Here is a 24,925-nt window from a genome sequence, read left to right as displayed (position 1 = left end):
TGCCGAATCTGGCATGGCAACTCCCAATGGATCTGTTCCTGCTTTCCAGTCTCATTTATGGCACACATGGGTTGGCAGATATTTTGAATGTTCCCAAATCTTTTTCTTCCAGGACTCCTGCTGCGAAGGCAGATGCACAGGATGCAGCCAGCGTAGATCAGCCATTGCAGAAGCCACATGGGCAGTCTGCAGGGTGAGGGATGAACAGACCTTTCTGTATGATTCTGCTCGCTTGAGCTGAAGGGTGTTTGTATGGAGAATACAGGAAGTCTGGCATTCCTAGTTAAAATGCCTGGGGAGCTTCACTGGGGAATGTACAGTCACAATTTGATGCAATATGGAATCATTTTGCATTAAGCTGCATGTAGTTCTGGGAAGCTCAGTGTGCCTGCTGAGGAGATGCTCATTCAGCAGTGTCTGATTGTGTTGGCCTACACCTTTTTCCTGAGTGGGGCTGACACAGAGAGCAGGTCACAGGCTGTGTGAAATTAGGCTGCTGCCCACAGACTGGTAGAGACTGCAAACAGAAATGCTACTGAGCAAAATCTTTTTGTTTGTTCATTTCCAACTGAATTGATGTCAGAGCGCTTGATGTGGAAAAAGGTTTTTGTATCTGTCTAAGACTACTGCTCGGGGTTGGTGAGGAAATGAGGCAGGTTGTTAGCTCTTTTTCTCCATGTTCTCCTCCTTCTCTCCCAAGGCAACCGGCTGTGGTCCCAGAACCTCAGTCAACACAGAACTCGATAAATGAGCAAGAAAATGCAGGTATGTCACTTCTTCAAAAACACCTAGTCTCAGAATTCTCATCACTGGGAAAGTGATGTTTGAAGATTTGAATTCTGTGTTTGTCATTCTATCAGGAAAAGGGTCAAAGCTATTAGCTTGTGTTATCCTTGCTGTAAGGGGAGGAAAGGTTTGTTTGCTATTTGTAGATCTTGGACAAATAGTTTTGTCTCTGTTTTTAGTTTGTGAGATTTTCAGCACTTGAGATTTCACACTCTTATTGCAACACTCTCTAGATTTTTTTTCTTGGCTGAATTTGCTGGTGAAAAGGCAAGTCAGTAAGTTATTTTCAATTGTGGAACACTGCGTGTAAAAATCATCGTTCTTTCATGTTCCCATGTTCATGCTCGCTTCTGTCTTTTCTAGGCTCAAAAGCTCTTGAGGAAGAAGAGAGCACTTTCAGCTCCCCTCTTATGTTTTGGCTTCAGCAAGAGCAAAAGAGGAAAGAGTGTCTTGGTGAGAAGAAACCAAAAAAGGGTTTGGTTTTTGAGATCTCTAGTGATGATGGTTTTCAGATCTGCGCAGAAAGCATTGAAGGTGAGAACCATGCAGTGTTGGTTGTATTGGTTTTAGCTGTCCTTACTAGAAGTAAATTATTACTTCTGAGGACCTCTTATTTGCTTTATTTATAGATTAAAAAAATAGAAAGAGAAATCTCTTGGTTTGCAGTTCTAGACAATCCTAGTTCCTGATAATGTCTGGATTCTATTATTTTTCTTTTCATTTTGCAAGACAATATATTCAGTGACCCATTATATATATATAAAATATATATCGCTGACTCATTTTGTTTTATCAATTGACCAATGATGTTGAACTGTAGTTTGTCAAGAAACAGGCTGTGGAGTATTGGGTGTCCAGACTTCTCCTCCAGACCAATTGCTGAACACCTTGCCTTATGCCAATGTGAATTTTCCAGAAGCATGAAAGCAATTGTATCCAAGGAACTTAATTTATGTCCTGTGGAAAGTTGGAAACTTCATATTCTCCAATTAGTTTATTCAAATACAAGTGTCCCAGCCCTCGGATACCCTGTCACCATTTGTCGTGTGTGTGTGCTGCAGATGCCTGGAAGTCTCTGACTGACAAGGTGCAGGAGGCCCGTTCAAACGCCCGCCTGAAGCAGCTGTCCTTTGCAGGTAAGAGCCTGTGCTCAACGTGGGAGAGCAAACTGATCTTTCTCTGAGGGCCTTAGAGTCTTAACAGTTCCAATTAGCCTGCTGCAGGCTTTCTGGAGGGTAATTTCTTCCCAATGGAAGGATTAGAAGCTCTCACATAGAATGCAACAGCTAATACAGTGCTGCTGTGACAGTTGTGTGGTGTCCCAGCTCTTTGTGACAATCTGCTGTATCTTCCTGCTCTAAGTCTGCATTGATACTTAGTGTTTGTTGTGCTCTGTTTCTCATTCCAGGTGTGAACGGTTTGAGGATGTTGGGGATTATCCATGATACTGTTGTATTCCTGATAGAGCAACTGTATGGAGCGAAGCACTGCCACAACTACAAGTTCAGATTTCACAAGCCAGAGGAGGCCAATGAGCCTCCTTTGAACCCACATGGCTCTGCTCGGGCCGAAGTCCACCTGAGGCAAGTGTGAGCCTTGTCAATATTGGGGTTAACGGCCCTTTGGCTCCATAACTAATGCTGTGGCAGGGCAGGAGTGACAAATCTCTGCAGCACTAAAGCTCTCAGTAAAATGTGAACAGCTGGCACATGAAAATCAGCCATTCAGAATCTTCGAATTCTGTGCATTTTCCTGTGCTTCTTTGTGGCCCTTTGCTTGATTTAACAAAGCTTTCATGGCTGAGGCTGTTCCTGGAGGTTCTTAGAACCTGCTATGTCTGCCCTGATGCACAGGGCTTTAAGAGAGGGCAGAACAGGGGAGGTGTGAGGCAGTAAACATGTCAGACTGTTGCGGCAACCATGTTTATTTTCAGTCAGTAAAACAAACTCCCTCTGGTCTCTTTAAATTGCAGGAAATCTGCATTTGATATGTTTAATTTCTTGGCGTCTAAACACCGACAGCCACCAGAATACAACCCGAATGACGAGGAAGAGGAAGAAGTGCAGCTGAAATCAGCCCGGTATGCAGCAGGGCTTAAAGGTTCAAAGGGGAAAATAGTGTTAAAACAAGCAGATTTGGCTTAGTTAAGGGTTGTGCTTTGAGGAGTATTTAAACACTGAAAGCTGCTAAGCACTGCCAGACATAGAGGTGACTTCTGCAATAACAAGAAAAGTGACAGCTGAAGGTGACCACCAGACAGGTCTGCCTTCAAATGCTGCTTTTCCTTGCTAATTGTAAAACAATCTGGTGAGAAGCTGACAAGAAAAGGGAGGAAATTATCTTTTACACACAAATATGAAAACACTGCATTGATTTTGATTGTGTTCTCTGTAGGCTGCAGTGTCACAGTTATAAATTACTCCATCTTGGAAAGTGCCCCAGATAATACGTGGCACAGAGTCTCAAATGCAGGTCATCACTTAGCAGTGCCTCTTTGTTCTAGGAGGGCAACCAGTATGGATCTGCCAATGCCCATGCGCTTTCGGCACTTGAAGAAGACCTCCAAGGAGGCAGTTGGTGTCTACAGGTATGGTTTTGCTCTGGGCCATTGCCCATAGGATGGGGGAAGGTGGAAACTGGAAACCTGTGAAGCCAGACTACAAAACTGAGGGGAAAGGCAGGCTTTTTCCCTCTTCCTTCTCCCTGCCCAAGTTATGTATTTGAAAAGTAATCCTCAGCACAGACCAGTTGCACCTTGCTGGCTTTACCTTGGCAGTAGCTCAGATGTGGGCAGTGACCTAGTGGTGTTGTTGTTAGTGTTCCCTTAGAGAAGGGTTAACAGTACCGCAGTGGTCCTTATCACAAACAGCCTGTTTTCTGCAGCCTTTGCAATCTGATGTTCTTGAGCTTTGCTTGTCTTGTTTGCTTTCCTTACTGCATTTTAGATCTCCTATCCATGGCCGGGGTCTGTTCTGCAAAAGGAACATCGATGCAGGTGAGATGGTGATCGAATATTCAGGCAATGTCATTCGCTCCATCCTCACTGACAAACGAGAGAAATACTACGACAGTAAGGTGAGTTTTGGGCTTTTGTAGATGTTCTTAAAGAGTTTGGGAGAGCTAGAATGTGGCTGTGAAGGTAGGACAGGCCCACGTAAAAATTCTATTGGGAACGTCTCAAATTGTGTTTACTGACTTCTTGGGTTATTTTCATTCTTGCTGGAGCTTTATATGCACTTGTCATTCCCTTCTGTGGTCTGGGCAGGTCTCAGATTAGTCTCAGTGAACGTGGGGATGAAATGATGGAGGCAGGAGGGTGTGTGAGGCCCAGTGGAGAGGCTGTCTGCCCAGAGCAGGGCTTGTCTGCTGGGGTGGCCGTGCTGCCCTGCCTGCACTAATCCCCGCTGTCCTCCCTGCCTAGGGCATCGGGTGCTACATGTTCCGCATTGACGACTCGGAGGTGGTGGACGCCACCATGCACGGGAACGCGGCGCGCTTCATCAACCACTCCTGCGAGCCCAACTGCTACTCCCGGGTCATCAACATCGACGGCCAGAAACACATTGTCATCTTCGCCATGCGCAAAATCTACCGAGGGGAAGAGCTCACCTATGACTATAAGTTCCCCATTGAAGATGCCAGCAACAAACTGCCCTGTAATTGTGGTGCCAAGAAGTGCAGGAAGTTTTTAAACTAGAACTTCCATCAGCTGCAAGTGAGCCCTGCAGGGCCTGGGGTGAACCAAAGCTTCAAGTGAGCCCCTCCCTGGGACAGAGAGGCCAGAAGCAGGAGTGAAGATGGACTGGGCTCAGGGACTTGAGACTGGCAGCTGTGTTTGTCCGAGTCCACATCTTCATGTCTCGCATGTGCACACTCACCCTTGTGAGAGACATGGGCGGCTGGAGAAGATCCTCAGCATGGTTATGTTTTTGCTATTCTCATTTCCCCCCGCCCCCATATTTGTTTCTCAGCGTGGGGCTAATGAGCGGGAGAGGAGAGGGGAGGTCACCCCAGGCCCAGGCACAGGGCAGCAGTCATGGGTCGTGTCCCTCTGTGTCTCCTGGCCAGAGCTCTCCCTGCTAGGGCAGAGTCAGTGCTTGGGTAGCACAGTATTTGAGCTTGCCTCCTGGGGAGAAGGGCTGTGCCTCAGCAGCAGGCCCCTGGGACTGCACAGTCTGCAAAACACTATGTGTGAGTGTTAGTGGGTATGCTGCCTGTGCAGAGCTCTGTGGCACGGGGGGCTGGCTTGGCTCCTCATGAGGAGAGCAGAACAGAGCAGCCCACAACTAGACACGAGAAGAGTTTGGCTGATTCCTTGCTCTGAAGTCCCTGCCTGAGAGCAGGGGAACTCCTGGCATTCTTTGGCAAAGAGGGCTTCTGCCAGCAGTTGGGGCACTGTGGGTCTTTGCCAGCAAAGGCTCCCGTTCACCAGTGCTCTCGGGGAGTGGTCCTCTGGGTCCCACCTCCAGCAGCTGGCTTCCTCCTGTGTCCAGCGGGCGGCTGGCACAGCCAGCAGCGTCTCAAGGAACGGGGCAGAGGTCTCCAGAGAGAGGAGGGGAGTGCGAGCCAGCCCCGGCCTTGGCTGCACGCTGCTGTAGAGCGGGAGCTGGGAAGAGCTGGTGTGGAGGCACCCACTGCTCTGCCGTGCCACAGTGTCCCAGGCAGCCAGGTGCCTGTTGTTCTCAGTCTGGCTGTAGCCATGTTGTGTTCCCCAGAAGACACAGCAAGGGCACCAAAAGGGAGCCAGAGTTCTCTGCAAAGGCAAGGCAAGCACCAGTCGGGCTCGTCCCGCCGCATCCCGAACCACATAGGAAACGCGAGGCATTGGCACTGTGGGTGAGGAACAGGTCTGAGCAGGCTGAGAGACACCACTGTCCTGGTGGAGCAGTGTGAGTCCTCCCCGTGGGGTCTGCCCTGTGCCTCAGAGCAAAACCAGAGAGAGACAAATGAGAGACCCAAGCCTGATAGTGACAACATTGGATTCTGCTCTGTTCTGTTTACAGTTTAGTATTTAAGGTTTTATAAATGTAAATATATTTTGTATATTTTTCTATGAGAAGCACTTCATAGGGGAAAGCACTTATGACAAGGCTTTTTACAGTGGTATTATCCTAATTTAAGAGAATCTCTTTTTAATGATTTTTTTATTTTCATAGGACGGTTCTAGGAAATACCTGGCTGGACACAGTCTGAGCCTTTCTCCAGTGGGGGGGTTGCTTTAGTTTTGTTTTCTACTCTTGTTCTGCCTTTTTGACTTCAGTAACTGTCTCCGGGAGGGTTGACTGGACCTTAAATTTGCCCGTAAGGACAGGTGCAGGAGGGAGAGCTGCCCAGCATGGTATGAGTTTGGCTCTGTGGGAGGACAGTGTGTGCCTCGGGCAGAAAGTTTGATTCTGCCTTGCCCGTGGCTGGTATCCTGCAGGGGTTAAAAAGGAAAAGCAAGACAGGATGAGACCTGACCCTCGAAACCTCTTTGCTGGGAGGCCAGTCTGAGGCACACACCTCCTGCCACAGTCTGTCCTTGAAAGGCAGATCTGTTTTTCTGCACAGAAGGGAAAGCAGAAAAGCGCCCTCGCTTTTCCGAGCTTTCCTGGTGGTTGGGTTGCCGTTGTTACAGGAGCCACTCTTCCGGAGCCAATGTATCCGAGGGTGCTCTGAGCCGGCAAGGGCAGCTGGTGGGGAAGGGACCCGGGAGTGCCTGCTGACTCCCCAGCTCGCAGAGGGGCATCCCTCATCCACACCTCTCTGGTCTTGAGACTTCTTCCTCTGCCCTGAGAAAGAAAAGCAGCGCTCAGAGGTTCAGAACCTGCCGATTTCCTTTTGTTATTGCACTGTGTGAGGATAATTTGTTGGTAACTGTTGAAAGCAAAGTCACATTGACGCTGTGTTTGTTACTGAGATGATTTGATGCACTGACAGTTTGGGAACGCACATACTTTGAGGAGCCCAGAGAGTGCCCACCCAGGGGATCTGGGCCCCACAGCCCCGGGCGCAGCTGCTCTTGGCCCTTTTCCTTCCGTTTGTGACGCGGGGTGGGGGCACAGCCCTCGCCATGGCAAAGCCCCTGAATTCATCCCAGAGCTCAGCTATGCTTTCCCACTGCCCCGCTGCTGCCACCTCCCGATTTCCTGGCTGCAGGAGGAGGTTCCACTGGGGAGCACTGCCCAGAGCCACCCCACACGGGGAGCAGTGGGGAGGAGGGTCGAGGGGATCGCTGTGCCTCAGGAGCCCCCCACGATCCAAGTGCCAGGCAGCCTCCTCCTGCCGGGACCAGCCGAGCCAGCGGGCTGCCCACTCTGCTGCTATTCCCGTTGCGGCTGCCTCGGCAGGAGCCGCCGTGGCCAGTGAAACTGTCTGTACCCCCAGGGAGCTGCACCTGCCGTGGCCAGCCCGGGCCAGTGGCAGCGGGGCTGGGGCAACCAGGGCAGCTGAGCCTGCCCGCCCTCAGCCCAGGCTGGCCAGGAGCATCCAGCTCCCCTTGTATGAATGTATATTTTATAAGGACTGACACAGATCATGGTATCTGAAAATACTAAAAAAAGGAACCTTACGGCGTTTTTGGGGTTTTTTTTGTACAAACCGACATGTTTTTTTTAAAGGAGAAGCGGGTCATTGCAAAGGGCTGGGTATCTTTTCTTTCTGATTTTCTTTCATTTCAAAGCAATACCAAGTTCTTCAGCAGGACGGTCTGTGCAGAATCATGCCATTCACCCATACACTGGTCCACTCTCAACACTTGCAAATTTTTTTATAACTATAAATACAATATATATAGGAACTAATATAGTGATGCACCGTGTAATGAAGCCTAGTTCAGTATCAGTTCATGGCTTTTAATTCTCTTTAACACTATAGATAAGGATTGTGTTACAGTTGCTCATGGCTCCAGGAAAACCTTGCTGCTCATTCCCCACTGGCATCTAGGGCCAGAAGCTGGGAGCGGATGGCTCGGCCTTTCCTAGCCCTTCTTGTTACAGTCAGTACTTGTACAACTTGGTTTCTTCCTTTCCTTCCTCTCGTTTTGGTTATGAATGTTGGGGTACCACCTACATATAGGGAAAAATGTGCTCTGTGCTTTCCTGGTATCTTTTTAACAAGGTACAGTAGCTTTGTCTGTCAGCCGAGAACTATACTTGTGGTGTTTCTTTTCTTGAACTTACAGTCTCTTTAGTAACTACAGGTAGGTGAATAATTGTTTCAAAAAAAAAAAAAAAACGAAAAAAAAAAAAAAGCTCTGCAAAGGCAAGGTTATGTTCTAGAAATAACATTTCTTGACAACTTATCATGTATAACAAAACTTATTTTTTCTTGTGTTCTTCCAATCTACTGGTTGTTTGTTTTTTGGGTTTTTTGGTTTTGGTTTTTTCTTTGGTTTTTTGTTTTTTTTTTTTTTAAAGAGGAAACGTGTCTAAAGTACATCAGTGTTAACTCCCTGCCACAGGGAAGAAGGAAGTACTTTAATAGTTTAAAAAAATGCTGAAAGCTCTGCAAAAGACTGAATGTAAAAATAAAAAGTGTACATAGTTGTAAAAAAACAAAAAAAGGAGTTTTTAAACATGTTTATTTTCTATGCACTTTTTTTTATTTAAGTGATAGTTTAATTAATAAACATGTCAAGTTTATTGCTGCAGAGGGCTCTCTCCATTTCTTCTTGAGAACTGAGGAGCTGCTACTTCTCCAGGACACTCGCAAGGCATGGGAGCCCCTGGCCAGCACCCCCTGCACAGTGTTCGGTGCAGCCCGTGCGGGCACTGGCCGGGCGGCGGGGCCTCGCTCCCAGGCTGTGATAGGGCCCGGCAGGCTGCAGGGGCGCCGCCGGCGTGAACATTAACCGGGCTCTGGCTGCCTGCTGTGCCTGCAGCCTTGCCACAGACCTCGGTGACACGGCAGCATGGCCACAGCCAACGACAGGGCCGTCCTGCAGTCCATCTTCAACCCCAGCACCCCTTTTGGGGATATCCCAGGGCTGGATGAGGAGGAGGAGGATGTCCAGGACGAAGGTGAGTGATGCTGCGCCAGGTTCTGCGTGGAATTGGTGGCAGGGTCTCCATGGGGCAAGCAGGGGCCGGGAAGGAGCTCTGCAGGCTGGGACGGTGCCTGCTTGCGGCTGGACATCAGCACCCTGCCCGTGTCTGTTCCCTTCCCGGACGGGGAGTGGAGGGTGGCAGTGAGTCTGGGGCCCATGGCTCGGCCTGGTGCCTCCGCTTCCAAGTCAAGGTCTCCCATTTCCACTGCAATAGTGGAAGCTTTTCCGTTGGAGCTGCTGGATCAAGTCCGGGAGCTGGAGCTGCAGGGGGTTTCTGCGGCCGAGTCAGGAGACCTGAACACGGCCCTGGAGCGGTTCAGCGAGGCCATTCGCCTGCTGCCGGAGCGCGCCTCGGCCTACAACAACCGGGCGCAGGCGCTGCGGCTGCGCGGGGACGTGGCAGGTGAGCGGCGCGGGTGCGGGTGCGGGCGCTCTCCGGGTGCCCCCGGCCCCCACCAATGCCTCCCCTCGTCGCCAGGCGCCCTGCGGGACCTGGACGCCGCCATTCGCCTGAGCCGCGGCCGCGGGCGCGCCGCCTGCCAGAGCTTCGTGCAGCGCGGCCTCATCCACCGGCTGCAGGCGCGGGACGAGGACGCGCGGCGGGACCTGGAGCGCGCAGCGCGCTTGGGCAGCGCCTTCGCCCGGCAGCAGCTCGTGCTCCTCAACCCCTACTCTGCGCTCTGCAACCAGATGCTCTGCGAGATGCTCGGTCGGCTGCGCAACCCCGATGGCACTGGAAGCGACTGAGACGGGCAGGAGACGGGTCAGGCAGCGAGTGGGCTAGGGAGAGCCGTGCTCTTGAGCTGGCCCAGGCAGACATGTCCTGGCGGCCAGAAAAGGTCCACTTCAGCTGCCAGAGCTCCTGCTCCTCCTCCCGGCTAACAGCCAGGGAATGGAAAGTAGCAAAGCACCTTGATGTGTTTGTCTCGTTCTGCTCCACCCCGAATAAAACTCCGTTCGCAGCGCCTGGGCTCTGCTTGTGACGTTGCAGGCACTGTGTGCGATTCCCAAGCGCGCACAGCGCCGCTGAGATGGGTGGCCCGGTGGGTGCAGGTCTCGGGCCTGTTCCTTGAGGAGGGGCGAGTGGAGGCGCGGGGCGCGCAGCCCGGTGCCGGCCGGGCAGGCTCCGGCCCTCAGCGATGCCGGGGAAGGCGGCGGCGGGCGCCCGGCGAGAGCGATGAGCGCTCTCATCATGCCGCCGTGCGGGTCCCGCCCCTGCGCCGCCTCACTGCCCTGCGTGCCGGGGCCCGGGCGCAGAGCCGCACTGCAGACTGGGCTGGACACGGCAGCAGCAATGCTGCAGGTAAGGTGCAGCTGCGCCGCATCCTCCGACCCTGCTGTGTGCTGGAACACCGGGGCCCGGCGTGCTGCCGCCCCCGTGTCCCTGCTGTAGCTGCCTCTCCTAGTGCTGAGCACGGCTGATATAAGATGGGGTGTCCCAGGGGCTGGCCGGGGGCTGCCCTTGCCCTCCTGCTGCTGCTGCTGCTCAGCCTCCTGGCGCTCTGCTTGGCAGGTGAGGCTTTGGTGGGGGTCTGGTGCGTGACTCCGGGAGCAAGACCCCTGCCGCAGCTCTGATGTGTCGTGGGCTCTCTGGCAGCACTGGAGGAACTGGACCCCACCACTGACGGGCAGCCGCGAACAGCGTGCACCCTGCAGGAAGGGGAGAGTCGCATCTTCACCTGCTGGGTTCCCCGGCGAGTCCCCGGTGCCACACTGGCCTGGTACCTCAACGGTCAGAAACAGGAAATCGACCTCTCGACTGCGGACACTGCCAGCATCCTCACCCTCACTGGCCAGCACTCCGACCACCAGCTCAACTGCTCCCTGACCAACCCGACCTCCAGTGAGACCTACAACACCTCCATCTTTCTCAATGTGCAGTGTAAGGTCCGCGGTGCCAGACTGCTCCAGAGACTGGGATGTGGGGAGGGCGTGTGGGGCTCCTGTCCAGCTCGGGCAGGACCATAACCCACATCCATCACAGCCATGCCAGGGCAGCATCTTGTCAGTCCTGTGCACAAAAAGCGCTTCTGGACCCAGGCAAGGCAAACCTACCTGTCTCGCCCCCATCCCTCCTGCCATCTCACTGCCTGTTTTTTACCCAGATAAGCCAGAGATCCTGCGGGAAGGCTACCAGCAGGTCGAGGGCGCTGGCCTTCTCCTGGTGCTCTTTGTGCTGGTGCAAGCCAACCCACCCTCCAGTATCACCTGGGTGAACCAGGATGGGCATGTGATGGCCAACACCTCCAAGTTTCTCCTCCTGGGTGCCACAAGCTACCCAGGGCTGGCCAACCACTCGCTCCACATCCATCTCAGCTGCACAGCTGGAAACCTCTCCGTCAGTGCAGCCAATAGTGTGGGCATCACCACTGCCTCCCTCCTGCCCACAGGTAACTATTGAGGGGGGGGGCATGGTGCAGTGGCCCCATGGAAGGGTGCTGAGGGGTCTGCACTGCCGGTGCAGGTCTGCTGGATGCCCGTGTGGAGCTGCCTGTCCTGGGTGTTGCCATTGGAGCAGCCCTGGCTATAGCTGCCCTGCTCAGCCTGGGCTTCTGTGCTGCCTGCCTGGTATGCCACTTGCCTAAGTTTTTGCAAGGTCCAGGGCAAGCAGGAGGGAGCAGCCCCCCCAGCCAATGCTCCCATTGCAGCAGCTCTGAGCCAGCACAGTCCCAGGGCACACGTCTGCCCCGCCAGACCCAGTCCCTGCCACCCGACCTGCGCCTGGACGACCTTGTACAGGAAGATGCAGGTAAAACCCTGACGTGCCAGTGCAGCAAGACATGGAGGGCACCAGGTCCTGCCAGGGTGAGTGACAGATGTCCTGGCTCTCTTCCCTTTGCTTCCCTGCAGCTTCCCCCAAGGATGCAGGAGCTGGTTCTAGGGGAGAAGAGAATGCCCTGCTGGGACTAGAAAACTCCCTGGTCCTCAACAAGCTTGGTAAGGGGAGCAGGTGGGCAAGTAGCCCCAAAAGATGCGTTGTGGGACATGGAGCTCCTTGGCTGCTCCAACAGGCAAGGAGTTCTTTGTCCTGCAGGTTTTGTCCAGCTCCCAACGTCCGGGCGCATCTACAAAGTGCCCAGCATGAGCAGTGAGGAGATCTGGCTGTGAGCTGCAGTGTGGTGCCAGTGAGCCAGGGCTTCCTGGCACCAGGTACGTACCAGCCCTGGAGCTGAGCAGCTGGGGGTGCCAGGAAGGCCGTGATGGGAAGCAGGAGCTGACCAGCCCAGCTCTGTGCTCTGCTATGCGATGCAGGGCTTGGGAGCTGCCCTGTCAGCCAAGGCACGGTTTTATGTAGTCCATGAACTTTACCAGTATTTTGTTACAATCAAAATGTATCAAAGCTGTTTATAGCCAGGCTCTAGCACGTCGATTCCTCCTGGGGTAAAGTCAAGCACCAGTTTTGCTTTAGCAGGTTTGTGACTTGCTGCATGATCCTCTTTGCCCCTGACCCTGCTGCTGTGGCAGACGGGTGGGAGGTCAGCAGAGCAGGGGCTGGGAAGAGCTGTCCCAAGAGCAATAAACTCAATTCAAGCATCTGTGTGGTGCTGCACAGGTTATTTCCACTTGACAGGAGCTAAGGGACTGTTCTCAACAGGAAAGGGGGTTCAATAATACAGAACAGAGATTCTAGATTTCCAGGTCAGAGCGTGCAACACCCTGAACAGATCTGAGTGTTGTGTCTGAGTGTGGAATTTATTCCTGTTTGCTTCAGCCCTTGTAGCACGTGCTCAAGGAGCCTCTGATTTGCAGGACCTGTGGCACAGAGAGCCTGACACAGGGAAAGGCTGGTTTAATGCTGAACTCCTTGGGAACAAGTCAAAAATTGAGCCATTAGGCAGCTTCTGCAACAAATATGGTGAGTCAAGCCCTACTGTCCAACACTGAACAGCCCAGCAATGTCTCTAAGATTAGAGAGGCTTCTGAATTACTGTGTGATATCCCCCAACCTGCTCAGGGTACACCTCAGTGTCCAGGGCAGACGGTGATCCAGGAGATGAGGCTTTAATGTGAAGCATCAATTAAAGCTCAACACCTCTGCCTCCGCTGCTTGTGAGGATGGGTTGGATGGTGGGCTCCTGCCCTTCTGCCCATCAGCCAGAGGCTTGAAATGCTGCAGGGAAAAGAACATGTTCATGCAAAGATTTGATCCCACTGCTCAGAGCACACACATGCATGTGAACGTGCTGGCCACATGGGCTCTGTGTGAGCTGTGTGCTCAGCAGTCAGCCCTAGGAGGTGCATTCTGGCTGCTGTTGGCCTGTTGAACAATAGGGCACCTCAGCCCAGAGCACAGCCCAGCCGCCTGTGCCAGGCAGAGGCACAGGGAGAGGAGCAGCTGAGAACAAGCTCTCTGGGGCCCACCAGCCCTTTGCACACTGCCATAGCCACCACAAAGCCAAAAGTGAAGGGACCAGCTGTGCAGTGCTGCTAGCTGCGTGAGCAGCACCTGGGTGCAGCTGCATACCTGCGAGTTCTTGAACTCCAAGAAGAGGGAGAAGAGGACATGCAGAGGGTGGATCCGGCTCTTGTACACGGGGATGTCCAGAATGGCTGCAGGTGAGATCACAGGTCTGAGGGCACCTGGTCTGCACTGCCCCACACAGAGCATTGTCAGGAAGGGCTGAGCTCCCCACTGCCCACCATCACCTAGGGCTCCACGCACCAAAGACTGCAGACCCCTGTAGTACAAGAGCCCACCTCCCACTGAAGCAGCAGGGAATGATCCCAACTGCTCAGAGCTGAGCCTGCAGCTAAAGCTCTCTCGCTTCCAGTGAGAGTGCCAGGCCAGCATCACAGCTTTGTGCCAGCAGCACAGCCTCCCCAGCTCACCACAGATCATGTCGATGTATTCAGCGAGGTCACAGCTCATCTCTGCGCTCGGAAGACCCACCTGGAACAGACAGGGCTGTCAGATCTGCTCCCAGACCGCAGAAGCCTGGAGCACACAGAGGCCACTGGGGCAGCAGCTGGGAGTTCCAGTGCTGGGCTGCTCCCCAGCTTCTGCCAAGGGCAGAGTTGTGAGGAGAAACAAGCCCAAGAGGACTGGGCTGTAGGATGGAGCAGGCACCCAGCTTTCATGGCAGATGGCTTCTAAGAGCATATACCTTTCCCAGGAGCTCCTCGAATTCTGGTGACCATTCCTGCATCAGGGTCTCGATGTCAGGCATTGGCCTGCCGGGGAACAGAAGAACGTCAGCTTCAGGATCCCACACAACCTTCCACTGCCAAGATCAGGGCTCACCTGGAGTAATGGACTGTGGCAGGAGGTTTGCAGCGATGCAGTTCACTAATACTTTCAATCCAGCTCTCAATAGCTTTGGGGTTATTTTCTGCATTCTCCAAACTCTTCACTTTTATCTGCTGCTAAAAAAACAAATATAAAGCTGGAAGTGTTTCATGGTGTTTTGGGGCTTTTTGGGAAAGCTGCATTCGCTCCTGGTGAAGCATGCCTTCTCTCTTTCCCAGTGGATTTCTACAGGCAAAATGCTGACTAAAACTGGGTATGAACAACCAAAAGGAAATAAAGCATCACCTGAAGTGACCAGACTCAGAGTTTGTATCAAGACTTGACTGAAGCAAGGCTCACATCCACTGCAGTTTAAAACTATGGATTAAAGCAAAAGGTCTGGTTTTGCTGCTTTTAAAGTCAACTTTGCAGTTGTAAGCGTAAAATACCATGGCTTTACTCCAGGAAGTGTGCAGCAAGTGTGACCTCCCTCACCCTGACTCACTGTGATGTTGTGCTGCTTGGAGTTCTCTGTCAGCCAAAGGGAGAGCACAGTGGGATCTGACTGTTTGGTTGAGGGCTCATCCAGGATTAGCAGGCCAAGGCTGTCAGGCTTGCCATCGGGACGAGGAACCTGCAGGAAAAGGAACCTGCTGTCTGTGGAGTCCAGGACAGGTTTGTACAGAGCCTTCCTGTGTGCTCTCTCAGATGTGCATTCTAAGCATGGTGCTGCTTGAAAAGGAGAAGGAAAAACCCAGGCTTTGCCCCAAGTTAGCCAAGTGCTATTTGAGAGGTGACCAAACCACCAGTGTAGTTTCCCAGGTCTCTTCCCATTATGTGTGACAGAGCAGGGACAGACCAGACCCCAGGCTGCACAGCCTGGCTGCCACATGCTCTGACCCTGCGCTGTTCCAGTTCAGGGGCAGGACTGAGAGAGGAGCCTGAAGAAACTGTACCTTTAGGAATGCATCAATGTCTCCAACAGCAGGAATAAACTCTGGAATAAAAGGCTGCAGCTTGTGCTCAATCTCTATCGTTTTGGGAGTGTACCTGAAAATAAATACCAACACAGCATGGGTGACTAGGAACTGTGTTGCAATAATTGACACAAAGGAGAGCCAAGAGCAAGCTAAAACTCTTCCACTCACCTCTTGATGTATTCAAAGAGGTCTTTGATTTCAGAAGACACCTGCAGGTAGTCAAAATCTGCTGGATTGAAGTCACTAAAAAAAGGAAGAGAGTAGAGGGAAAAGATTAACATGTGGCAAGTTCTGTGCAACAGAAACCAGGCCCCAGTAGGGGCAGACAAATGTGAGAAGCTGAACCACCAGACAGTAAGTCCTCTCTGGAAAACACTTTTTGCACAGGGAAAGTGTTCTTTGGCACCATTTTGCTTTCCACCTGCTGGTCAAGAAAAGCACCTGAGTGATGGACATCTGAGATCATTCAGTCCCACACAGGGCTGTCAAAGGGGGCTAAGTGCTCTGCACAAAGGCAGCAATAGGACAGCAATTAGGCAGTCAGCAATAGCTTTGAAGCTGAAAACGAGAGAAAAGGAGAATCATGAGGATCTGAGTGACATGTTCAAGATGGTCCTTCCCTTTTCTGGATATCTCCTGCAGGCCCGGCCTGGCTTACACCTTGGATCATTCCAGCTAGGTGCCTCTCCTGGGCTCAGCAAACAAACCCGGGACTGGTTCACGACTGGAGGAGCCACCACCCTGGGGCATCAGGGATGAGGAGGCAGGAGCTGCCCGGCCCGATGCCCAGGCTCTGCTCCCCCTCGTGGGATTAGGGGAAACCGGTGGAGCCGACAGCCAGCCTCAGCGCTGCCCCTCGGGCCACGAACACCGCTCACCCCTCCAGCGCGGCCCCGTGCTCCTCCGAGTCCTCCTCTGAGTCGCTCTCCGAGGAATCTTCCTCCGAGTCCTCATCGTCCTCGTCGTCATCCTCGCTGACGGTGGCTGGGCGGGGCAGGCGTGCCGCTGCCTCCTCCTGGACCAGAGAACCGGGTCTCAGGGGTACCGCCGGGTGTCACCGGGCCGAGCCCCGCCCGCCGCGCTCGTACCTTCCCTCCGCCGCCCCGAGCGCCGCTGCCGCGCTCGGCCGCTCCGACGGACGCCGCGGGCCCGCGGGAGTCCCGCAGGCGGCCCGCGCTCCCCGCCCGCGGCGAGCGGGCTCCGGGCTCGGCCTCGGGCAGCTCCAGGCTCTCGTCGTACGGCTGGTTCTCCACCGGGCGGGGCTGCGCCGACACAGAGTCACATCCACCGCCCGCCGTGTCCGCGTCCCACCTCCGCCCCCGCCCCGTGTCCCGTTCTGTCCCGCCGTGTCCCATGTCCCGCTCTGTCCCGTCGTGTCCCACCTCCGCCCCCGCCCCCGTGCCCCGTTCTGTCCCGCCGTGTCCCACCTCCGCCCCCGCCCCCGTGCCCCGTTCTGTCCCGCCGTGTCCCGTTCTGTCCCGCCGTGTCCCGCTCTGTCCCGCCGTGTCCCACCTCCGGCCGCCTCGCCTCCCGCCGCGCCGCCGCCGCTGTCGCTGTCGCCATGGCGACTCCGCCCCGCCGAGCGCGGCTCCGCCGGCCAGAGCGGTCCGGCCGCGCGCGCCCCCTGGCGGCTCGGAGGTGCCACGGCCTCGCCCCGCCCCGCCCCGCCCCGTGACGGCACTTCCGGGTGCGGACGTGGCGCGGCGCCGCCATCTTGCGGGGCCGCCCGGGAACCGGAGGGAGCGGAGGGTCCGAGCGCGGATCCCGCCGCCGCCGCTGCTATGGTAAGGGAAGGACCGGTCCGCCGCGGGCAGCGCGGGGCTCGGGGCAGCCCCCGGGGAGCCCCTGGGCCCGCCCCGCCCGCCCGGCCTCCCTGCAGGCCGGCGCTGGAGCCCGCGGCCTGGTGGGACGGAGCGCGGCGCTGCCGCTCCGGGTCGGCCCGGGGCTCGGGGCGGCGGCGGGGAACGGCACTTCTTCTCTGATGACTCGCAGCCACGGTGGCTCCTCAGCTCGGCCTCACGCCTGCTGTAAAGGGCGTTCGGGGTCTCAGGTGTAGCCGGGCGGGTGGTGCCCGCCTGCTCCCCCGTGCGACCCAGGGCTGCTCCGGCTCCTTTTGTCCGTCGCGGCCGTGTTTGTGTCAGCACAGACCCGCGCACGGCTCCGGCAGAGCTGAACTGTGCCCGAGGTGCGGCAGGGATCAGCACTGCCACGTCTGAGGGTTTGGGATACTTTCTGTCAATAGCAGTAGTTGCGGATTTAAAAGTTGTGAAGTGCAGAACGGAATTATCCTGACAAAAGTAACTAACATCTATGAGAGAGAAATATAGGAAGTCTGGGCAGGCTTGGAGGTGGAGAAAGTGCAGCTAGTGGGTGCCTTGCTGCCCTGTCGGTGTGATAATTCCTTCGAGCTGCCCGGGAGTCATCCAGAGGCTGTGGGTGATAGCCAGGGCTTCATTAACGTGGCTGTGCTGTGCATATGGCACTGGAGAGAAATGTTACATTTCACAGCATTCCTGTGTGCAGCTGTAAGCTGGGGCAGCCTGATGGAAAAGCCGATAATCTGGAGTCCCCCCTAACGCTCCCAGGAGTTGTTGCACCTGGATCTCTGTGGAACCGGGAATGTTCATTTGCCTGAGAGAAGCAGGCAGAGCTCTCAGGGTTATGTTGGGACAGAATGTGAAACGGAGAGAGATAGCTAAAGCAGAGATGTCTTTGCTCTTGACACAGTTCATTTCCTCATCACAGAGAAGGACTTAGGATCCTGTTTAAGGAAGGGTGTGCCGGTGAAGTGGGGGGAAGAGATGCTTTCCATGAGCACGGAGCGGAGGCCCTGTCGCCCCTGCTCGCCCCTGCTCACCCCTGCTCTCCTCCAGGTGCTGTTGGCAGCCGCCGTGTGCACGAAGGCAGGGAAGGCCATCGTGTCCCGGCAGTTCGTGGAGATGACTCGCACCCGCATCGAGGGGCTGCTGGCAGCATTCCCAAAGCTGATGAACACAGGGAAGCAGCACACGTTTGTGGAGACAGAGAGCGTGCGGTATGTCTACCAGCCCATGGAGAAGCTCTACATGGTGCTGATTACCACCAAAAACAGCAACATCCTGGAAGACCTGGAAACACTCCGACTCTTCTCTAGAGTGGTAAGGACTCGTCACTCAGTGAGGTGTCTGTAGCCCAGAATGGTGCTGTTGTGAGGGATCTGTTTCTGGGCTAGTGCAGGTAGGTCTGTATTCCAGAGCTTCTCTTCCTGACTAGACAGAAAGGTCTGAACTTTTGATGATAGTTTTGAACTCTACATAAAAAAAATCATCACACTTTACCTGGTGAGACCAAAGGGCTGACTGTAATTTAGCCTTCAGTATTCTTTGTACACTGTGTGGTTGCTGCAAGTGTAGTGCTGCTGTACAGGAATCCTGAAGCAGCAAATTTGTATCTTCACACAAGCAAAGGATTCTGAGAAAATTCACTGGCCTCAGCATGCAGTTGGGTTCCTTTGAAGTAGTGTTATGAAGAAGCTAAGAGGTTATATAAGGATTTTAATGTAGAAAAACTAACAATGGCAAAACTTCATCTTGTTTATTGTAATGGTACAAAGAGCAGTGTAAAGGTGTGCTGGGCTTGGGAGGGTCTGGTGTGATTGTGACGTCTGGGATAATAAAAGGAAAGCGTTTACACAGTTCTGTTTGTGGGTACTCTTAAAATATTCTCCCCTTCTAGATCCCTGAATATTGTCGAGCTCTGGAAGAGAATGAGATCTCAGAACACTGCTTTGACCTAATCTTTGCCTTCGATGAAATTGTCGCCCTGGGCTACCGTGAGAATGTAAACCTGGCACAAATTCGGACCTTCACTGAAATGGACTCACATGAGGAAAAGGTGTTTCGGGCAGTCAGAGAGGTGAGCAGGGGCACCTGCAATCCTGTCTGGGACACACCACCTTTCCTATAAGGAGATGTTCCTCCACTTTGGCAGGGCCGTGCAATTATTTAGCTTTCCTGAGGGCTAAATGCCCATGTCTTGTTTCTTTTTTCTTGGCTAGAGGTTTTTGGGCAACTGCATTTAATTGTGCAGGGCAGGGCTGAGATTGTAAAGCTCCATCAGCCTCTTCTCTTTTCCTTCAGACGCAGGAGCGTGAAGCAAAAGCTGAGATGCGCCGTAAGGCGAAGGAGCTGCAGCAGGCCAGGAGGGATGCAGAGAGACACGGCAAGAAGGCACCAGGCTTCGGGGGCTTCGGCAGCTCGGCCGTGTCTGGGGGCGTGACAGCAATGATCACAGAGACCATCATTGAGACCGAGAAGCCCAAAGTGGCACCAGCTCCAGCCAGGTAGGGGGGACAGCAGGTGGCAGATGTTGGAGTCAGTGTTGGCTCAAACCGCGTGCCCAGAGGGTCTAACATTAGTACTAGCACCCTGCAGTCTCTTTGGGTTCTTGGATGAACTATGGGCTTTCATTTTGTGTGAGAAAGAGGTTCCAGCTCCTGGAACCATATCCAAATCTAAACTATAACTTAGCATCCTATGCATAAGATCATCAGTTCGTGTGTGTTCTCCCTTAGAAACGCTGTCAAGTTGAATGCTGTGTTGTTGGGATGGTCAAGTTGCAGCATTTGAAGATAACCAGGAAGGGGGAACCTGTTGCTGTCAGCTAACTTTGAGATCATTACACATTTTATTTAGGCCTTCAGGTCCCAGTAAAGCCTTGAAACTCGGCGCTAAAGGGAAGGAGGTGGACAACTTCGTGGACAAGCTGAAATCGGAAGGAGAAAATATCATGACTTCTGTAGGCAAGCGCTCTGTAGAAGCAACCAAAGTTCTTGCTCCTCCTGTTAACATGGAGAGGTGAGTGCTGCCCTTGCTTTGGAAGCAGTCTTCTCACGGCTCTCCCTGCGTGTGGCCTTGGGAGAGAACTTTCCGTGCTCTTTTTTATTTTTTTCCTGTGTTTTCTTACCTTGTAGTTCTAAAAGTTGGGCAAAATCTGGGAAAGCATGTCAGCAGAAAAGCAGATAGCTAGTTTGATTAGGCATCCACTTAACTAAAGTGGGCTGTCCATCCATCGTTGAGCTGAGGTTGGGAATTTTCCTGTGCCATTTTCCCTGTTTCCCAGCCTTGCTGCTCAGGATGGAGGCGTTCACTGTTCATTTTACACGCAGAAATTCAGAACCTTTAGTGCCCTGAGCTGCGCTGTGGCCTGTTGAGAGGGAATTTGAATGACCAGCGTGTCAGGGTGCTGCATTGCTGCCATTTAACTGGGCTCCTGTGCCTTGCAGACCCACGTGCATGGATTCTCCTGCCCCTGAGTTCACTGTCAGAGCAGTATTAGCCCCCACTGTACCAGCCCTGCTGTTGTTTGGGAGCTTCTGCTCAGTACACACAGCCTGTCCTCTCTTCTGTCTGGGAGATACTGAGTGTAGGACTTGAGCTTTTTCCTCTGTCTGTCTAGCGTGCACATGAAAATAGAGGAGAAAATCTCCTTGACTTGTGGCCGTGACGGAGGGTTGCAGAACATGGAGCTGCATGGCATGATCATGCTGCACATCTCTGATGAAAAGTTTGCACGGATTCGCCTGCATGTAGAAAATGAAGACAAGAGGGGAGTGCAGCTACAGGTAAAGCCTGTTTGGAGTCCCATACTGTTGAACATGATTTTGCTGCTTTCCAAGGGGAAAATAGTGGAAATACTTGAGTATGCTCTCCTGTGTTCTCATCCAAGCCTTCTCAGCAAATGCATTGGAAATGGGAGTAGTAGTGCAGGTATAAGCAGAAGTGCAGGGCCAGTCGTGCTCAAGGGATTGAAGTTCACTGGAGAAATACAATCTCTGTTTCCATCCTGCCCTCGGAGCCTTATCTGCCCAGGAGTGCACCTTGGCATGCCAGGTGACCTCACTTGGACTTTGCAGCAGCCTAGGGTATTGCTCAGTGTGCTTGTGTGATGTCAGCTGCAGCTGTGGAGTGGAAATGGGATAACAAACTTCCTGTGCCAATGGGGAATGAGTTTATTCTTTTGGAAGCTGTTTCTTTCTGAGGTTGCTTGTCCTGTCACTGCTGTACCTGAGATGATTGCTGGAGCACTTGATGGCAGTCAGCAGTTGCAGCTCAGAAGGTTCTTGGGAGATTTGCCCTTCCCTTTCTCCCTCTTTGTGTGACCTTACTGATCCCTGGAGGTGGTGCTGCTTTGACACACTCCAGCTCACTCCTCACCAGGGGCTCATCTGTACGTCATTGCTGTGTACATCATTGTGTGCTGCAAGTCCACTTCCTTCCAGTGCATCCCATGAGTGAGTTGCTAACAGCACTCCCACAGGCAGTGCTTCAGGTGGAAAATGAAACCAAACCTTTACCTACTCTTGTCTTTCTAGCACAGCTTAAACAGTGACTTGCAAAAATCCTCTGCTTCTACAAAGCTGCTCATGCTTGAGGTTGTGAAGAGAGTATTGAAATGGAGTTTGGCTACTGACACATACCTGCATTAAGGTTGCTGAGGGGAGACAGTAGTGTTATGGTGTCAGGCTGTTTTCCCTAACAGCATTAGATTGATTTTTCTTTAAATGTGTGCTGTAAGCATTCAGGATGGTCTTTGACTTATAGCTCTGTAGATATCAGCCTGCATCGCTTGAGTCTCTGGTGCCAGGTGCACTTAAGAAAGAAAGTGTTGGGGATCCTTCCTGTCAGGTTGGCGTTTCCCGGAAGGAATCCCAGGTTGATAAGCAGTTGTGCTCCAGATGGGCTTCTGAGCCAGGAGGAAACCTGCTGTGTGTTTTGTCAAAGCAAACACTGGAATGCGTAGACCTGTCCTGGTAGAACCTGCATTACCTATGGTTTAAACCTACAGTCTGGGCATGTGTTTGTCTTTCAGACTCACCCAAACGTGGACAAGAAGCTCTTCACTACAGAGTCACAGATCGGTTTGAAGAACCCAGAGAAGTCATTCCCTATTAACAACGACGTGGGCGTGCTGAAGTGGAGGTTACAGACCACAGAAGAGTCCTTCATTCCATTGACAAGTGAGTGCAAGTCTAGGGGCTTGGGCAGAAGAAGCCAGTGATTGTCCTTGAGCTACTGGTAGCTGCTTTGCAGCAGCTGGGCTGCCTGGGGCCTGGCATGTTGTGAGACCTTGGAGATACTATGTGTAGCCATTGGATAGTGCCTGTCCTTGACAGTGTGTGTTTTCTGTAACACCTCAAGGAAAATAGCTTTTCTTAAAATCAGCTTGGGGGTGACTTTGCTGGGCGTTTTGAAGTGCATCATTTTGTGAAAGCCTATTCCACATGAATGGCCTGCATGGTTCACATACTCTCTCTATTCCCTCAGTTAACTGCTGGCCATCAGAGAGTGGGAACAGTTGTGATGTTAACATTGAATATGAGTTGCAAGAAGAGAGCCTAGAGCTGAATGATGTGATCATCACCATCCCCTTGCCGTAAGTAACTTATCCACACAGCACTGATGAGTCCCATCACCTCCTTCCCCTCCCTGTTTTGTGTGTCTGCCCAAGCCAACGGGTGTTAGAGGCATTTCCTTAGCTCTACGCAGGGAAGTTATTGTGACTTTTCATTGCCTGCTCTAGGTCTGGTGTTGGCGCCCCAGTGATTGGGGAGATTGATGGTGAGTATCGCCACGACAGCCGGAGAAACCTCCTTGAGTGGTGCCTGCCGGTGATAGATGCCAAAAACAAGAGCGGTAGCCTGGAGTTCAGCATAGCAGGGCAGCCAAACGACTTCTTCCCAGTGCAGGTCTCCTTCGTCTCCAAAAAGAACTATTGCAACATACAGGTATGGTCACTGCTGATGCTCCACAGGTGGGATGTCACCCTTGCCTCAGTCCCCAGCTGGCTGACACTGGCCATGCCACAGCATCTCCATGGTCCCACTGCCCATGCTGAAAGGTTGGCATTAACCTGCCACGGAGATAGTTGGATTCACGAGTGCCAGCAGACAGCACTGGTAGCTGACACTTCATGGAGTTGTCTGAAGTTTCAGTTGTGTCTAAAAGTCTTGGAGTAATCATTAATTCCCGTCAGACTTTGTTGAAAAATCCATCAGCCTTTTAGCCAAAATACTGCTTGGCATACAACTATCAAGTGTAGCCAGTGGCTGACACTTTGCTCTTCAGTGGAGACACAGTTACCACAGAAAATCAGTGCCCTCTTTCAGGTTTCCTGGGAACAAAGATGTTTGTTTCAGGGCTGAGTTGTGGTTTAAAGGCAGCAGGTTGGTTGTGCTCTCGTGGCCATCAATGGCACTGGGATTGCTGCAGTAAGGAATGATGTTCAGTGCTGAGCTAATGTTGCCTGTTGTCTCCACAGGTTACCAAAGTGACCCAGGTAGACGGGAACAGCCCTGTAAGGTTTTCCACTGAAACCACCTTCCTGGTGGACAAATATGAAATCCTGTAATGCCAGACATGGTGATGCGCAATGGAAGAAATTTTTAAATTAAAAAAAAACGAGGCCGACGTTTATTCTGAATGTTGGGAATGCCACAGCCCCCTCTGCTAAGACACGTGGCTCTGTCTGCCATCTACAGTGTTCCTGGGTCACAGACATTTTTTGCAGAGAAGTGATGTGCTCATGGGGGGAAAAGGCCACAAATTTCTTTGGCAGATTTTTACCGACTGGCAAAAAAAGCAAGATCTCCTCAAAGAGCCTGACTTTGACATGCCCCCCGAGATGCTCAGAGCTCAGCCCAGAGCCGACCAGACATCACTCTCTTCTCTCCTGAAGCATCACATGCTCTTCCGTTGTTGGTGCTGCCATTTTAATTTCTCCTTGGCCTCTGATTCTCATGCCTGGGGCCACCTGCTGGTCCTGACCCTTCCATCTGGTGGAAGCTGAGCAATTTGACCTTGGCCTCAGAGGTGGGGAGGTCATGGCATGGGGTGGGGAAGAGGGACCCAGGGGTTCAGTCCTTTTGCCCATACAGTTACTGCTGTTCCTCCAGCTCTGCTATGTGGCAATGGCCCAGCTCCAGGTAGTCTGGTTCCTGCTGCAGCAGGGAGAGTGTCCAGTGGGGACTGTGTCCTTGCTGTCTCCACAGCTGTTCTCAAGCCAGGCTTTGGAGGAAGTTTAGTTTGGTTAGAACTGGCTGTATATCCTTTGCAAGGCCGTTTTGGTGTCTGGGGAGGCCGAGGGCTTTGCCTGCCTGGGTGAAAAGAGCTGTAGAGCCTGGTTGACTTACTTTGCCTGTGTGTCAGGACCTGTCTCAAACCAGCACTGGTTCAGCACTGGCAGGTGTAGGAGAAGGAAATGCTGGCTTCCAGGTAATGTGGGGGCTGATCCGAGCCATTTCTCCCACTGCAGCGTCACTAGTGTTATTTGCCTCATCTCGGAGACCTGTGCTCCCCTCACAACTCATCTCACCTGCATGGCTGGGGCCTGTCATAAGGGTCACCTGCCCCTGGCACACCTCACCCAGACAGCCCGAGTGCAGGTGGAAGGCAACAGCCCTAAAGTGTGTGTACTGTGCTCTGTGAGAGACAGCCAGCCTGTCACGGGCCCCTGGGGTCCTCTGCCAAAGAAGTTCCTGGTCTCTCCTCTGTTGGCAGCACCTGAAAAGAAATCAACCCTGGTCCTATCCTGAGAGGGCAAAGCCCTCTCCCCTAGTAAAGTAGGCAGTGAATCCCATTAACCCAGTCCTGTTCCAGAGCTGCTTGTCTGTATGATTTTTAAAATGGAGTCAAAGTTAGTTCAAGCATCCAAGGAGCTTTTTTTTTTCCCTTACGTTCATTGGAGGGTGATATTTAAACCGAGCCGAGGTCCCCACTTTTTGTAACCCTGTATGATCCTGGCCTAGGGAATAGAGCACATTCCAGTGTACACAGAGAATTCTGAGTCTTTAATCAAATAAAGTACTGTTAAAGGAGCTGGCTGGGGGTCGTGCGGTCCTTCCGGAGCCGGGGCCGGTCAGCCCTGGCC

General features: G+C 53.0%; 5 protein-coding genes across 14 annotated transcripts in view; 4 read left to right on the top strand and 1 right to left on the bottom strand.

Moving 5' to 3' along the window:
* Nucleotides 1-8,416, top strand: part of KMT2A (lysine methyltransferase 2A) — a 41,962-nt gene extending 33,546 nt beyond the window's left edge. For both annotated transcript variants that reach the window (XM_056509865.1, XM_056509864.1), the window contains exons 28-36: nt 113-193; nt 701-765; nt 1,150-1,320; nt 1,848-1,922; nt 2,195-2,369; nt 2,759-2,866; nt 3,290-3,373; nt 3,732-3,861; nt 4,208-8,416. In XM_056509865.1, the coding sequence (XP_056365840.1) occupies nt 113-193; nt 701-765; nt 1,150-1,320; nt 1,848-1,922; nt 2,195-2,369; nt 2,759-2,866; nt 3,290-3,373; nt 3,732-3,861; nt 4,208-4,483 (1,165 nt within the window). In that variant the 3' untranslated portion in view covers nt 4,484-8,416. The remainder of the gene's footprint in view (nt 1-112; nt 194-700; nt 766-1,149; nt 1,321-1,847; nt 1,923-2,194; nt 2,370-2,758; nt 2,867-3,289; nt 3,374-3,731; nt 3,862-4,207) is intronic.
* Nucleotides 8,417-8,539: 123 nt separating this feature from the next.
* Nucleotides 8,540-9,777, top strand: TTC36 (tetratricopeptide repeat domain 36). Its single transcript, XM_056509896.1, has 3 exons — nt 8,540-8,786; nt 9,027-9,215; nt 9,291-9,777. The coding sequence occupies exons 1-3, from the start codon at nt 8,678-8,680 to the stop codon at nt 9,557-9,559; spliced, it is 567 nt and encodes a 188-aa protein (XP_056365871.1). The 5' UTR covers nt 8,540-8,677; the 3' UTR covers nt 9,560-9,777.
* Nucleotides 9,778-10,025: 248 nt separating this feature from the next.
* TMEM25 (transmembrane protein 25) lies at nt 10,026-12,637 on the top strand. Of its 7 annotated transcripts, none has more exons than XM_056509888.1 (8): nt 10,026-10,115; nt 10,219-10,325; nt 10,410-10,694; nt 10,918-11,202; nt 11,277-11,561; nt 11,663-11,749; nt 11,847-11,962; nt 12,563-12,637. In XM_056509888.1, exons 2-7 carry the CDS (start codon nt 10,241-10,243, stop codon nt 11,918-11,920), a joined length of 1,101 nt encoding a protein of 366 aa, XP_056365863.1. In that variant the 5' UTR covers nt 10,026-10,115; nt 10,219-10,240; the 3' UTR covers nt 11,921-11,962; nt 12,563-12,637. The 7 variants fall into 7 exon arrangements, 5 of the variants coding, with proteins under 5 accessions (XP_056365863.1, XP_056365862.1, XP_056365865.1 ...); XM_056509887.1 differs by lacking the exon at nt 12,563-12,637 and adding an exon at nt 12,225-12,489; XM_056509890.1 differs by lacking the exon at nt 12,563-12,637 and having other exon boundaries at nt 11,409-11,561; nt 11,847-12,489.
* Nucleotides 12,586-16,732, bottom strand: IFT46 (intraflagellar transport 46). Of its 3 annotated transcripts, none has more exons than XM_056509884.1 (11): nt 16,532-16,732; nt 16,108-16,281; nt 15,898-16,034; nt 15,188-15,262; nt 14,996-15,089; nt 14,545-14,673; nt 14,055-14,176; nt 13,918-13,984; nt 13,643-13,703; nt 13,278-13,363; nt 12,586-12,923 (listed from the first exon to the last, which is right to left on the bottom strand). In XM_056509884.1, exons 1-11 carry the CDS (start codon nt 16,730-16,732, stop codon nt 12,828-12,830), a joined length of 1,242 nt encoding a protein of 413 aa, XP_056365859.1. In that variant the 3' UTR covers nt 12,586-12,827. The 3 variants fall into 3 exon arrangements, with proteins under 3 accessions (XP_056365859.1, XP_056365860.1, XP_056365861.1); XM_056509885.1 differs by having other exon boundaries at nt 14,055-14,173; XM_056509886.1 differs by lacking the exon at nt 16,108-16,281.
* On the top strand, nt 16,705-24,872 carry ARCN1 (archain 1). The gene is made up of 10 exons (XM_056509881.1): nt 16,705-16,803; nt 17,893-18,156; nt 18,734-18,913; nt 19,138-19,340; nt 19,693-19,854; nt 20,456-20,621; nt 21,869-22,016; nt 22,324-22,432; nt 22,580-22,784; nt 23,318-24,872. The coding sequence occupies exons 1-10, from the start codon at nt 16,801-16,803 to the stop codon at nt 23,405-23,407; spliced, it is 1,530 nt and encodes a 509-aa protein (XP_056365856.1). The 5' UTR covers nt 16,705-16,800; the 3' UTR covers nt 23,408-24,872.
* Nucleotides 24,873-24,925: the final 53 nt, after the last annotated feature.

Source organism: Oenanthe melanoleuca, chromosome 24, assembly GCF_029582105.1.
Source record: "Oenanthe melanoleuca isolate GR-GAL-2019-014 chromosome 24, OMel1.0, whole genome shotgun sequence".
NCBI lineage: Eukaryota > Metazoa > Chordata > Aves > Passeriformes > Muscicapidae > Oenanthe > Oenanthe melanoleuca.
Note: the sequence above shows the minus strand (reverse complement) of the source record. Positions and strands in the feature narration are given on the sequence as shown.

What these genes read in the sequence shown, in the direction of transcription:
- ARCN1 (XM_056509881.1), top strand. An exon ending in AGAGGGGAGTGCAGCTACAG is followed by an intron (nt 20,622 to 21,868) that starts GTAAAGCCTGTT and finishes TTTGTCTTTCAG; the next exon opens with ACTCACCCAAACGTGGACAA. An exon ending in GTCCTTCATTCCATTGACAA is followed by an intron (nt 22,017 to 22,323) that starts GTGAGTGCAAGT and finishes CTATTCCCTCAG; the next exon opens with TTAACTGCTGGCCATCAGAG.
- TMEM25 (XM_056509888.1), top strand. Translation starts at nt 10,241, where the DNA reads ATGGGGTGTCCCAGGGGCTGGCCGGGGGCTGCCCTTGCCCTCCTGCTG. An exon ending in CCTGGCGCTCTGCTTGGCAG is followed by an intron (nt 10,326 to 10,409) that starts GTGAGGCTTTGG and finishes GCTCTCTGGCAG; the next exon opens with CACTGGAGGAACTGGACCCC. An exon ending in CCTGGTCCTCAACAAGCTTG is followed by an intron (nt 11,750 to 11,846) that starts GTAAGGGGAGCA and finishes TTTGTCCTGCAG; the next exon opens with GTTTTGTCCAGCTCCCAACG.
- IFT46 (XM_056509884.1), bottom strand. Translation starts at nt 16,732, where the DNA reads ATGGCGGCGCCGCGCCACGTCCGCACCCGGAAGTGCCGTCACGGGGCG. An exon ending in GGGAGGCGAGGCGGCCGGAG is followed by an intron (nt 16,282 to 16,531) that starts GTGGGACACGGC and finishes GTGTCGGCGCAG; the next exon opens with CCCCGCCCGGTGGAGAACCA. An exon ending in CTCGGGGCGGCGGAGGGAAG is followed by an intron (nt 16,035 to 16,107) that starts GTACGAGCGCGG and finishes TCTCTGGTCCAG; the next exon opens with GAGGAGGCAGCGGCACGCCT.
- TTC36 (XM_056509896.1), top strand. Translation starts at nt 8,678, where the DNA reads ATGGCCACAGCCAACGACAGGGCCGTCCTGCAGTCCATCTTCAACCCC. An exon ending in GGAGGATGTCCAGGACGAAG is followed by an intron (nt 8,787 to 9,026) that starts GTGAGTGATGCT and finishes CCACTGCAATAG; the next exon opens with TGGAAGCTTTTCCGTTGGAG. An exon ending in GCTGCGCGGGGACGTGGCAG is followed by an intron (nt 9,216 to 9,290) that starts GTGAGCGGCGCG and finishes CCTCGTCGCCAG; the next exon opens with GCGCCCTGCGGGACCTGGAC.